Genomic DNA, 13,882 nt, shown 5'->3' with positions numbered 1-13,882 from the left:
TCTTCGGGCTTTGACATTATTATAAGAGGAATACAATAATGAAAAGAGCACCCTGACAAATAGAACACCTTAGATGTATAAAATATTAAATGGACCTGAAGATGAAACAAAAGATGAAACCCTGGCCTGGAGTGTCATGTCTCTGCCCTTCCTTTACCTTGGACAGCTCCCTTCATTTCTGGGCCTCAGTTTCCTGTTCTGTAATGATAATCATGATTACAAAAGTGACACTACTGGGCATCTTACCCGGGCTAGATAGTTCCGTGGAACTTAATTTATTTAATCCTTACAACTAGCTTTCAGTAGTTAATTTTTTGTACCATTTTTAAAAACACAAAACTGGAAACATAGAGAGGCTGCATAATTGCCCAACAATAGCTGCACGTGGAGGGGGTACTTCCAAAGCCATCCTCAACTAAAGGTTTAAGGTCCATTTCTTGTTCTAAACTCCTGTGGATTTTTTGGTGTAAGGCTATTCACAACTAATAAAACCACATCGTCAAAAAGAGAATAATATTTTCTCCAACAAAAGGAATCGTTCTTTTATTTGCAATCATATTTTCCATCATCTGACAGAGCACATACTTTATGAAGATCAAGGACTCTGCTATTAATATTCCCTGGCCTGTGTACTATCAAAGGGATTCAAAGCGTCAAATCCTTATGATAGAATTCAGATGCTAACCGTAATGTAGACTAACTCTGAAACACAAATATTCCCCCGGAGAGCTTGCACAGACTTTCTTTCCTTTTTTCTTTTTCTTTCCTTCTTTCTTTTCCTTTCTTTCTCTTTTCTTTCTTTCTTCCTTCCTTCCTTTTTTTTGTAAATTCTTTTCTTTTTTATTGAAGTATAGTTGATTTACAATGTTGTGTTAGTTTCAGGTGAACAGCAAAGTGATTCAGTTATACATACATATATATCTACTTTTTCAGGTTCTTTTCCCTTATAGGTTATTACAAAATATTGAGTATAGTTCCCTGTGCTATTCAGTAGGTCCTTGTTGGTTATCTACTTTATATATAGTAGTGTGTATATGTTAATTCCAAACTCCTAATTTATCCCTCCCCCTTCTCCTTTGGTAACCATAAGTTTGTTTTCTGTCTGTAAGTCTATTTCTGTTTTGTATATAAGTTCTTTTGTATCATTTTTTTTAGATTCCACATATAAGTGATATCATATGATATTTGTCTTTCTCTGACACAGACTATTTCTTTGCTGACACTTTTCTTTTCAGAATAATTCAAAGACTTGTTAATTCATGGTCATAAAGACATTTTGCCAGCCACGTTGTATGGTTTTACAATACCAGACTTACAAGACCAAGTTTAACTTGTGGTTAAAATATTGGAAATTAAAGTAATGATGTTTAGAGAAGGTAGAATTCACTTTATGGAAAACACTGCTTAGGCGTGTGTGCATGTGTGTGTGTGTGTGTATGTTACAGCTATGATATCTGCTCTCAGACCGCCATTACCAGCTCCACACATAATGGCCAATTCTTGGTTCTCCATTTAGGGAACTCACACTAGCCTTGGCAGAGAGAATTGTGTCTCTCCTGCATCTTCATCTCAGCTAATGTTATTATTTTACTGTCATACATTAATGTTTTAATTTTGTTTTTCATCATTTCTGGTCTCCATCTGAGCATCTTAAATATATTGGTCCTCATCTTAACTGAATATTCCTGAAATCTTTACTGTTAGGTTAAATAATAGGGAGAGGTAGGAACACCAAAGTCTGTTCAATGTCATTCCCCCCGCCTCCCAGCGGCTTTCCAAGGCTGCTAATTAACATCCGACCATAATATCTTAAGTACAGGTGAATGATTACTGAAATAGGTTTCTTTAATAATGGTGTTTAGGAAAGTTCAGAAAGTCAGGGCAGCCTAAAATTCCATATCAAAGTTCCTATTGAGTATGAGAGAGGACAATGGTACGGGAGGTGAGAGGAGCGGGGAAAATACCGGAGGTACCCTCTGTCCTCAAGAATATTATTTTCCTCCTTTGAATGGAAAGACCACCAAACCACATGAAGCAGCTCAAAAAGTTATAGGATTAATAGTAATTCTAGGAGAGAAACAGTTAGGTACTGGAGTCTGTTGAGACTTTGAAACGGCAGGCTGAAATTGTGGTTTAATTCAGACTAGGCTGTTTGCCATGGAAAGGTTTTTTGAGAATGCTAGAAAGACGAATATAGGCTTGTAAAATGTGTCAGTCAGCTCGGAAGGAAAATGTTGAACAAAACCATAGTTAATTCTAGCATTTAATGCAAAATGCTTATAAGTAGAGGTGTAAATATGGTAGCAGTTACAGTCATCGATGAGGCCTTGGTTCAAGTAAATTTGGAAATTGCAAAGGCATCTAGTTTTCTTGGAATATCTGAGTAAAAAGCTTCCAATAGGATGAAATCCACATAAATAGTGGGCTCAACCCACCATCTTCCAAGCTACTATCCTCATCCTGCAGCATGAACCTGTCTGGGTTTTTTTTGCCTTACCCTAGGCTACAGCAATTTACCTAATAATTGAACAGACTTAAACCTGGGGCTTCATGAATTGGGTTTTTTTCTTTTTAAGAATAATGCCATGGAAAACCTACGAAGGAATAAGGCACACAGCAGACAAAATGAGCAGATTACTCTGTATATTAAAGAAGATTGTCAGTACGCTACATTTCTTCTTATTCCCTTATTGCTGTGGGCTTTATTCATACTCTGAACTAGATGAAAGAGAACTGAAAACAAAGAAAAAACAGTAGAAGAAGTTGCAAAGGCTGGATAAATAAAGATATTGGTGGAACCCAGAGTTGCCTTCATTTAATTCTCCTCCTCATCTCTCCTTTGGTTCTCTCCCTCCTATTACATTTTGTACCTATCTATCTTATCCACTAAGACTTTAAGTTCCCTTGAGGGAAAGGACTATGTCCTACCGATCTTTACCTTTTGGTATTATTCATTCATCCATCCATACATCAGTCATTCCTGAAGTCTTACTGAGAGCCTAATATATTCCAGAAGCTTGGGATACATCAGTGAACAAAACAGATGGAGGTGAAAGACAGATCAAGACAACACATAATGAATAAGTAAATGAAATAGTATTATAGAAAGTGATAAATTGTATGGAAAAAGAAAAAATGAGCACAGGGTGAGGAGGATTGGGACTTGGGGTTGGATATAGTATTAAACTGCAGTATTAACAATGGTGATCAGAGTATGCTTCACTAAGAAGGTGATGACAGAGCTAAGGCTGAAAGGAGGTGAGAAAGTGAGCCAAGCAGGGAACTGGGGAAGGAGAAAGCACTTCAGACAGAGGGAAGAGCTGGGACACAGGCCCTGGAGAAGAAGCATCCCTGGTATGTTTGAGGAACACAATGGAGGTGAGTTCGGCTGAAATTAACTGACCCCAGGGGAGTGCAGTAGAAATGGAAGTCAAAGTTCATGGGGGGCCAGACTGTGTAGAGCCACGTGGGCCAGCAGAAGAGCTTTGGTTTTTACCCTGAGATGGGAGCCACTGCAGGAGGGCCGGAGGTATCTTAGGCTTTAAATTGTCATTCTGCTGATGTGTGGACAATAGACTATAAACATGCAAATTTATGTCAAAAAAGAAAGCAAATACCACCAGAACTTAAAAAAATAAAATCAAAGCTGAGTTTATGTACTTGTCAGGCAAGGAAACACATCAGTGAAAAAGTTCACTAATTCATGAATTGGGAAAAGTCAGGGTTTTTTAAGTGCTAGAAAGAGGAAAGGGGGTTCACGGGGGTGATGCTAATCTAAGATTGAAAACCAGCACCCTCACAGGAAGGAACAGTGCTGGATCAAACAGGGAACTTTGTTCAATGGGCAGAAACAAGTCTTCAGTTAGGTCTAATAAGGGTCTGGCCTAGGGGTCACTCAAAGTTCACAGTCCTTTATCAGTTTCAGTTGGTTTGAACCAGTTGCGGTATAACACAGCATCCCATTTTGATATCCCCTAGGCAACGGCTGTAAGTGGAAAATTTTCCTTTTACAGTTGGGCACAGAGAAACCTGTTAGGAAGTTCTTGCAGAAATCCAGGCAGAAGATGATTGGGCTCATCCCAGAGTATACCATGGAGGTGATGAGACGCAGCAACTGATGGTTGGAGTTGCCCTGGAGACAGGAAAAGCTGTGGGTGGAAACGGTTTGGGGAACAGATTAGGAGTTCATGTGAGTTTAAGATGTCAAATAGATGCAGTAACAGGGACAGTGAGGTCTGGCTGGTGACATAAAGTTGGGACTTGAAGATGAGTATAGATGGTGTCCAATGCTAGGAGCCCATGTGCAGTCAACCCGTGAGCCAAGGAGATGGAGCCCTGGGGACTCCAACAGTATTTTCCCCTCCAGGTCCCAATTTTTTTTTTTTTTTTTTTTTTTTCGGTACGCGGGCCTCTCACTGCTGTGGCCTCTCCTGTTGCGGAGCACAGGCTCCGGACGTGCAGGCCCAGCAGCCATGGCTCACAGGCCCAGCCGCTCCGCGGCATGTGGGATCTTCCCGGACCGGGGCACGAACCCATGTCCCCTGCATTGGCAGGCGGACTCTCAACCACTGCGCCACCACGGAAGCCCCAGGTCCCAAATTTTAATTCATATATATTTTTATTACAATGAAAGTATTCTTATAAACCTCCTCAAATATTTTGTGGAATGAAGTGGGAGTATAAATCAATGATCATTGGAACTTTCACTGTGCCTCATATGGTGTTTTAATTTCCCCCAATTTATTAGATATCATTTTACAGATAAGGAAACTGAGGCCAGAATAGTTGAGTAGTTTGCCTAGCATCATGTAGCTAATAAAGGCAGGGCTGGGATTTAAGCCTGAGTTCACCTGAGTCCCTTTTAACTCTGCTTCCGATAGTTCACTAATCTGGGTAGAGAACAAAGTTGACTAGAAGGTGAGGAGTCCCAACTGTTTGTAGTTCCTGGCATGTTCCAACTTAGTGCAATAGTCTTTAAAGTTGAGCATGTATCAGAATCACCCAGTGGCTTGTTAAAAGACAGACTCAGGACCTCAACCCAGAGGTTCTGATTCCACATGTCCGGGATGTGGTCTGCTAATGTGCATGTCTGATAAGTTCCCAGGTGATGCTGATGCTGCTGGTCTGGGGAGGACACTGTGAGAACCACAGGTTTAGCTGCTTTTCGCTGATTCTGCCAGTGAAATAGCCTGCCAAATGCCCAGGTGTCTCTAATTCCCCATAGGGGATTAGAGGGGTGTCTGCTGCTAATTGGAACTTCAGAAGGGTCCTTGGTGATAATTCCTTTGCTTTTTTTTTTTTTTCTTTTTTTTTGGCCACACCGTGCAGCTTGCGAAATCTTAGTTCCCCGACCAGGGATCGAACCCGGGCCCCGGCAGTGGAAGCTCGGAGTCTTAACCACTGGACTGCCAGGGAACTCCCAGTTCCTTCAGTTTTAACGTAGTTCTCTCCTTCCCAAGGTACATGGCTGTTGGGGGAGAGGGGATGATGGGGTGATGGCTGTTCAACTCCAGGTGCTCTCCAACACAGTTTACCAAGCTGTCCAGTAAGTTCTTCTTTTATTATTATTCTCCCAGCAGTCTCGTTGCCCTTTCCTGGGAACAAACTGCCATCATCACCCCTGTGACTCCCAACATCCATCAGGCACAGGGGGGGTTCAGGTATGGTGGGCCCTATATGCTTACACAGCTATTGGGGATGGGGGCCTTAAAGAACAAGAATACAAGCTTATAAGCACACAATTAGATGCAGGGCCTTGAAAGAAACTTGTGCAGGAGAGGGGCCCTAAAGCTTAAGCTTCATTAGCTTCATGGGGAATCAGCCTCTGATCAAACAGGTCTGTGTATGTCTAGGCTCCAATTATAGCCATATGCTTAGTTCCCATGGGGCTCTTGAGCCTCAGGCTAATCAGAGGATGTGGTCGATTCCTGTGTAAGAGAACCTGAGCGTTTCATGGTTGAAGAGACTTGTCTGCCCTGAACCTGGTAGTCGGTGAAGGGCTGCTGAGTCCTTGTGCTGCACCTTGAAGGTAAGTTTTGACCCAGCTAAGGCACTCAGTTACTTATCCTTGGGCTTGATTTCTTCGGTTAGTTAAAAGCCTTCCAGATACAAACATGGAAAAGCCAACTTAGAGATAGTACTAATTATGCCTATTTAATTCTATCGAGAACAAAATTCGATTAAATTGACTCTAATATTCAGAAAAGTAAAAGTGCTTTTCAAAAATCAGGTAAGGCTATTAAAATATAAAGTGCTTGCTTGACAAAGAAGACTACTGCATAGGGTAGCACTTTGAGTTTCTTTTGTAAGTCTTCCTGAAATTTTATTTTCCCATGTAGTTTGTTCCAAGACGTATTAGGGGTGGACTTGGCCTTCATACGAGGATTCACTCAACAAATCCTGCTAAGCATAAGCAAACGGCTCTGTAGTTAGGGGAAGTTACTAAGATAGTTACTAAATTAGGAATTAGGGGAAGTTACTAATTGATTAAAGAGGGAGTTTGTAGCGAACAGCCACGCCCATGAAGAACCTTGACCTAAGATGAAAAGGGCATCTAAGAGGCATGAGGTGGCTTCCGGAAAGAGACTAAAAGAGACCGCATTTGTGTTGAGCCTTGAAGGAAACATGTGAATAAAATGTCTTAAGAATTACTCCAAGACGGAAAAAGCCAGCATGAACACTGGACGCTGTTCTGAAGAACAGTCTGCCCTCTGCCTCCAGGGACACTGCTGCTTTACACACACACACACACACACACACACACACACCCCAAAGGGCTTTCCCGCAGCAAAGTGGGCACAATCCAAGGCAGGAGGAGTCCATTAAGCGTTCCTGGGTGCTGTGTCTTGAAGGATACAAAGATGAATAGAGCAGGTCCGCGTCCCCAAGGCAGCGCCACCAGGAACTCAATCAGGCCATGGGTATTCTCGAAGCGGCTGAGTGGCGGAGGTGCGGCTAGGAGGAGTCACTGGAATGGATTTTCCGCGCTGGGCCTCGAGGTCTGGATACGCACTCAGTCCTCTGGAAGGCTCTCGCATTGCAGTACCAGGGATGCAGAGGTTTGTACCCTGCTCACAGCAGCGTCCCAGCCTGCCCCAGCGCCCCGCAGCCCCTCCCCGGCCCCGCCCCCGTACCAAAGCGGCTGCGTAGCCAGGCCTCCCAGTCCGCACGTGATCGCCGTCACTGCCTCCGCGAAGCCTGAGCCGCCATCATAAGTCCTGGCGGCTGGGCCCTGGCCTGCCTCCCTCCTCCTCCTCTCGGCGGGCCAGCGGTGACAGGTTGGGGGTGTGCTGCCCTCGTCCCGCCTGGCCACTGAAGCCGTGGGCCTCCGAGGGCGGGACGAGGAGTTCCGACCCACGGACCCCGGGGCGTGCAACCGACGGGCGGGCCGCCCAGGTGACGACACGGCGGGGGCGGTGCCCAGGGCCGCGCCCCGCCCCTCGCAGGCCAGCGCCCAGAGCCCGCGGCCCGTGCCCGTTTCCAGTATGGCCGACCGCTGTGCTTGACCCGCGGCCTCTCCGCTTCGACTCTCCGTAAGCGATGCAGAGGCCGAGGCCGTGACTGACACTCTCGCTCACACGCACGCACGGACCCAGACCCACGCCCGGAGTCCGAGCCCTGGGCCCGGAACCGCTCTCGCCCCCGGCGCCGCGGCCAGAGCCCGGACCACGGCTCCCGCGCCGCCGCCGCCTAGCCGAGAAGGACCGCGCCGGATCTCGAGCGCGGCGGCCCGCGGCCGGCAGGGATGGGGAAGCGGGCCGGAGGAGGAGCAGCAGGAGCCGCCGCCGCCTCCACGTTCCCCGGGGCCGGTCTGGAGCCCGCGGCCAGCCGCGGCGGGGGCCCGCGAAGCGCGGCCGCCGGCTTCCTGGGAGCGCTGCACCTGGTGATGACCCTCGTCGTGGCCGCGGCGCGGGCCGAGAAGGAAGGTGGGTGTCAGCCGGCCGGCATCTCCCGGGCCCGGCCCCGCGGCTGTCACCGCGCCCTCGCTGAGGCCGCTGCCGGGCTGCGGCCGGGGAGGAACGGCCGCGGCTCTGGGCTCGGAGGGAGGCCGAGCGCGGGGCTCGGTCCGGCGCGAAGTTGCTTGGTCGAGTCCCGTCCCGAGCCGGGAACTTGCGGTTCGGATGCCAACTCGCGGCGTTGGCCGCACGGAGTTGCTCTTGTTCTCCGTGATTCCTTCCCCTCGTCTTCCCTCTTGTCTCCTGTCACTGCCGTTTCAAAACTTCCTGAGTTCTCATGTATTATTGCCACTTGGCTCACTAGGTAGGAGGGGCATATTTTTAGACTTGATTGCTGTTAATAGGCAAATTTGAGGACACTTTTTTTTTTGGTTGCGGTTTTAATAGCGGCGTGCGAACAGAGCTCACTTTAAAATGTAAAAATAGCGAGACTGGTGGAAAGGCTTCAAGACAGCTTATCGAATATTATTTTGCATTTGTTCGAACATTTTGGGGGGAGGAATCTTGTTTTTTCAGCTTCCTTTTTCAGTATCGCTTTGCAATATTGATGATTGTTTAGCTAACAATTCTCTCGTACAGTTCTGCCTAGCTCTCTATTAAGCTATTGAAAGTCTGTTTATATTTTTTACATGTTTTAAGATACTCAATTGGGTGTCATTGCCTTTAATGTGAAAGACTTTAAAAACCAATGTCAAGTTTCTAGTTTGCAAACCTTTATCTATAATTTACAGTTAAGGGCTGACCCCTATTTTTAAAACTCTCGTTAGTATTGTATGACTGTAATACCGGTACTTTTACAGGGTTAAAAAATCATTTTGTAACCTAGAAGACCAGATCTGTAATTTTGTCATTACTACGTGTTTTTGAGCCTGGGGAAATGAGTGACCACAGAGCCTTCATGAAGAAATCACTAAAAGTGAATGGTTTTTAAAAAGCTAAGCAAAACTTGTTAGTTTAGCTTCTGTTTCACACTAAACTGCCACTGCAAAGAAAATAATTTCTTGCCACAATGACTTTAGGGTTGATGTTCTACTTTACGACTGAAGTCACTTGCTTTTTATTGTTACTGAGGGCAACAGCAGAGCACACCAAATTAATGTTAAAGTGCAATGTGTTTCAGTTTACTGTTTATTTTTTTGCTCAAAACAGTACATTCTCTCACTTAACTCTAAGCAACCTTAGTCTGGGTTAACATAGGTGGAAGTTATTCAGAGAATTGACATCTGTAGAAAGGATTAATTGACAGAGGCAAGATTATTTCCTTAATAAAATATTGCTGCTTTAGGACTAGTCAGGCCTGGGGTTGTCATAGTCCATCTTTGGTTACAGATCTTTGGTGGTTCTTGTGTGGCCATGGTGCCCAGCACAGCCTGGCATGTAGCTGGTGTCCAATAAGTCTGAAATAGTACAATAAGGTAATGTCTCCTTGAGTGTAAAGTAGTCCTTGGCAGGTATTGTGTCCTGCTTTTTCTCTGCCTTTGCTTACCTTGCACAGTGCCAGGCACACAGTAGGCATTTAACATTTGTTTGAGTGAGTGATTATATTCATGGGTCATTAGCACAGGGAAATAAAATGATTGAGTCTAGTAAAACATTAAGTTTGTATTGTCATCCTGCTGCTTATTTTTCCAACAACCATTTTATGTGCTAATTCTCAGTATATAGTTAAGTAAACAAATCCCATGTTTGAGAAATGTCAGCCTAGGTTATATTTGCTAATTTCCCTTTTGTGTGGTTTATAAGTTTTAGTACACCTCTTCTAATACCCATAAATGTAAGGGTTAGGGGAGGAGAATACGTGCCAAGGTGTACAAGGATGAAAAGATGTGGTCGAATCAGCCAGAGGTCCTGGCAGAATCAGACACCTTTTGTAGCCCATGTTTTGTCTGGATGAACAATTTGGATGGAGAAATTAGCTATTCAAGGTATTGATGGTAATTATACTAATATAGAACACAGGACTCTGTCCATCTTAAATGGATCTGGCTCTAATCAAATATTCCATGAAGGTAGCTCCAAAAATGGCCAGTGCTTTCAGCCTCCTTGCTGATCAGATTCTGGTAGTTTTTGTTTGAGTAGTAGTGAGATTGATTTTCTTACATGAATGTGATACCGCAAATTTGGCACCATTCACCCCGCAAAGGATGCTGTTGGGTTTTTTTTTCCAGAAAATCTGGGCAGATTTCTGAAGGTAGCTGAGTTCACTTTGTCCATTTACATCCTGAGGACTTTTTGTGTTTATTTTGGCAGTATAAACCAGCATAATTTTTCAAAGTTAAGACTTACCTGCAATTTTAATGATGTTTCTCTGGGCATTTTGTGTTTTAGTATATTTCTATTGCAGCAGAATCGCACTAGAAAATCTTCAAAACAAAATAAAACTCATTGTCTTCGGAAGGAAAGCAGCAGAAATAGCTAGATTACCTAATGCAGTTTTTCATGTTTGGACTAGATGTTGTTAATTTTAAGTCAGAAGCGTGAGCCATTCTTTGTCTTAACATCCTGTATATCTTAACACTCCTGTATCTTAACATTTGTCTTCACTGATCTATGGGGGTGTGTTTCACTAGTCCAGAGAAAAGGGACCTTTGAAGATGTTTTGACTCTGCTCTACAGTTCGTAAGGACCTCGGAAAGAGTTGCCAGAGGTAGAAGTTACTGTAATTACTACAGCTAACTTGCTTATTCTGGATTGGTGTCAAGATTTTTCTTGAAGCTAAGATCTAGGTATTAAGAAGAATGAAAATAGGGGTGTGTGTGTGTACTGAAAATATATTAAAATATATATAGTGAAGATATGTGTGTACATCTTAAACGTATAACTTTTAGTGGTATTTTTATTTGTAAATCAGCCCATTCATTATTACAAGCAAATAAGAGCTTTTAAAAAAAAGCATCATAGATCATGTATAATATAGTTTCGTTGTGAAATGTGTTTTTGGAGGGCATGGTTGTCTTTTAATTTATTATAAATGAAGAGCTATATTTTATGCATCTAGTAAATATAAAGTTGGATAAATTTTCAGGAATGTGATTGTTTTAGTCTGTGACGGTTTATATTTGTGTCACATGTTTTATCATTAATTGGCGATTTATGGCAGGGCGAAGTTTGACAGTCTTTCTTAGGACTTTTAAATTTGTCTACCAGATACTTTAGTTTCGTTCACAAATTAAAGCTGTATTTGTGACAGAAGTGCAGAAGGAGGGTACAAAAGTGTTCTCTCTCCAAAGCATATGAACAAAGTGCTTAGGAATAAAGGCCAGAAGAAAAGAGATAAAAACCTAATTTGATTAGGTTTTTTGTCTTAGGATGGTAGAATTGATCAGGAGCGGTATTTACTTTCTTCTAATCAAATTATTACTTCATAATGTAGAAATGTTTTTTAAGAGTGATTTTCTTAAGAGTGAAATGTTTTAATCCTTGCATGGGGGTAGAGTGATTACTTTTTAATTTAGGGCCTAGTAAGTAGAATATTCACTCATAGTGCTTCACTAAAGAACTTTCGTTGCTTGCTTTTACGAAAAGCTGTTTGCTACCGCCTGGATCATTGGAATCCTCTAGTTGGAAAAAGTGTGTTCTCTCTTTCTCTTGCTAAGGACAGTTTTGCTTCTCTTTGTAATCCTTGCAGCCATCCCCATAGACACCTGCCAAAAAAATCAGCTTTTGGGAGTAGGTGTGAAATCATCTAATTTGTTATCATTCAGAGTAGTAATAAGCAAAACTACTCTTGGGGGAAAGTGAAATCATGGTTGGTGCTTGATCTTTTAGAAATTCTCCTTCATCTGCATGTAGCTTGAGCTTTCTGATTGGCCTTGTCAGACTGAGAGGCCTTTTTTCTCTGGCTGAATTTTTCCTTATCTGCTGTAAGCAGCATCAGGCACTGTTGATAGCTGCTTCTTGGAACTTTGCTTCCTTCGTTTCTGTGACTTCGTACTTCTCGCTTATCATCCTGCCCTGTTGTCAGTCACTGCTCTGCAGCTGCGCGTTGGCTGTCTTCTTTCTCATGCACATCTGGCCACCAGCACACGCTGCACATGTCCAGAGCAGAATTCTCTGGCGCTACCTCTGGTTTCCCAGTTTTTATTAATGCCATGATTATTCTCTCTGCCACGTTGGTCTCGATTTTGACCGTTTACCGAGTGGCATCAGTGCCTGTTAACTTTCTTGGGCAGCTCTCCCACCACCTCCGGCCTCCTGCCCAGGGCACTGCCCTAGGCCCCCACTTCCCAACTCTCTCCATGTCTCTGAAGTCCTGCAGTCGCCTCTCTGAATTTGCATTGTCTTTGTTACTCAGCTGTCATTCATTTTGACACTTAATCATATACTGCCTTGTTTAGCCCCTTAAACTGTTTTACGGGTGTCATTCTTCACCCAGACTGGAATTTCTGTGGGGCAGAACCTCTATCAACATCTGCAGTATGTATTAATCCATAACAGGCATTCAGTTTTAAACAGAGGTTGCCTAGAATGACCTTATCCTCCCCTTCGCATATCTGAAACCTGGATTGAGAGTCCAGAGTACAGGTAAAACTCTGAACTTGGATGCAGGTGTTAGCAATTCTGCTACAGTAAGACATAGGGCAACACTACTTTTTTCTTCCCTACATGTTGCTTTCTCTTGTAACTAAAATGAGTAACATATACTTATCTAAACCATCACTTTTGTTACTTTTAGATTTTAATATTTCACATCCTCATAAAACCCCACTTTATGGATCATGAAGCAAGCACAGAGAAATTAAGTAATAGTCCCAAGGTAACAGAGCTGGTAACAGAGCTAGGATTCCCTTGCAAGCCATCTCTCCCTAGAGTCAAGCTGCTTAATCCTGAATGAGTACTTAAGTTAGTAGATTCTGTTGTATACCAGCTGGATAAAGAACAGTCCTGCCAGTTCATGCAAAACCAATGTGTTAAGTATTCAAGTGAGGTGAATTTTTTTTTTTAAACAACCGTAAACATCTATATCACTTTCTGTTAACTTCTTAACCATTAAAATGATCACAGGCCATCTGGATTGTGTACATTCTTAAAAGGAAACCAAGGAAACTCATGAATGGATGATCTATGGAACAGGTATTTGGTATTAGAAGCCATTGACTCGACTCTTAGCTCTTGATGATTTAGGTACCTGGTATATTGCTTAGGTTAAAATTACACTGCATTCTGTGAATTCATGTACTTCTTAGTTCTATATTGGTGTGACAAGTTAGTGTAGACATGTGGAACAGTCTCAGAAACTGGCCCTGTCTTCAGAGGAAATGGAGATAATCCAAAGGTTTGTAGTGGCATCAGCTTTTGACAGTGGTGAAATCTCTTTCAGACTTCTGTGGGAAGTCTAGGAGCTCCAGAAGTTCATTTCTGGTGCTTTGTTCATTCTTATGAAGGTGTTTTTGGATTAGGCGGTCATTATCATCCATAGTAGATCAGTTTTTCTTTCATTCCTTTGTGATTGCTTTAGAAAGATTTTTAGAAAACTATAACTCTTGATTCATTTTGTTGAATATAGCACTTAGGGCAAAGGTCTGAAAAATGTCTAAGGTCTAAGAAGATCCTTGACATGGTCTGTCATGATGGAGCATCAGACCCATTTTATTTATTTATTTATTTCTATATACAATTGTGGTAAAAAACAAAACACATAAAATTTACCATCTTAACCTTTTTTTTGGCTGCATGGCATGTAGGATCCTAGTTCCCCAACCAGTGATCGAACCCGTGCCCCCTGCATTGGGAGCGTGGAGTCTTAACCACTGGACAGCCAGGAAGTCCCTGCATCTTAACCATTTTTAAGTGTATAGTTCAGTAATGTCAAGTATATTCACATTGTTGGGCAATGGGTCTCCAGAACTTCTTCATCTTGCAAAACTGATACTCTCTACCCATTAAACAGCAACTCTCCATTTTTCTCTTCCACCCAGCCTCTGGAA

The 13,882-nt window shown here is 43.1% G+C and overlaps 1 protein-coding gene across 2 annotated transcripts in view; it reads left to right on the top strand.

The window, feature by feature from the left end:
• Positions 1-7,472: 7,472 nt before the first annotated feature.
• Positions 7,473-13,882, top strand: part of TMEM131 (transmembrane protein 131) — a 190,923-nt gene continuing 184,513 nt past the window's right edge. For both annotated transcript variants that reach the window (XM_082642292.1, XM_082642291.1), the window contains exon 1: positions 7,473-7,925. In XM_082642292.1, coding sequence (XP_082498418.1) covers positions 7,745-7,925 — 181 coding nt within the window. In that variant the 5' untranslated portion in view covers positions 7,473-7,744. The remainder of the gene's footprint in view (positions 7,926-13,882) is intronic.

The sequence above is a fragment of the Mesoplodon mirus genome (assembly GCF_964341445.2).
Source record: "Mesoplodon mirus genome assembly, chromosome: 14".
In the NCBI taxonomy this organism is placed as follows: Eukaryota; Metazoa; Chordata; class Mammalia; order Artiodactyla; family Ziphiidae; genus Mesoplodon; species Mesoplodon mirus.
Note: the sequence above shows the minus strand (reverse complement) of the source record. Positions and strands in the feature narration are given on the sequence as shown.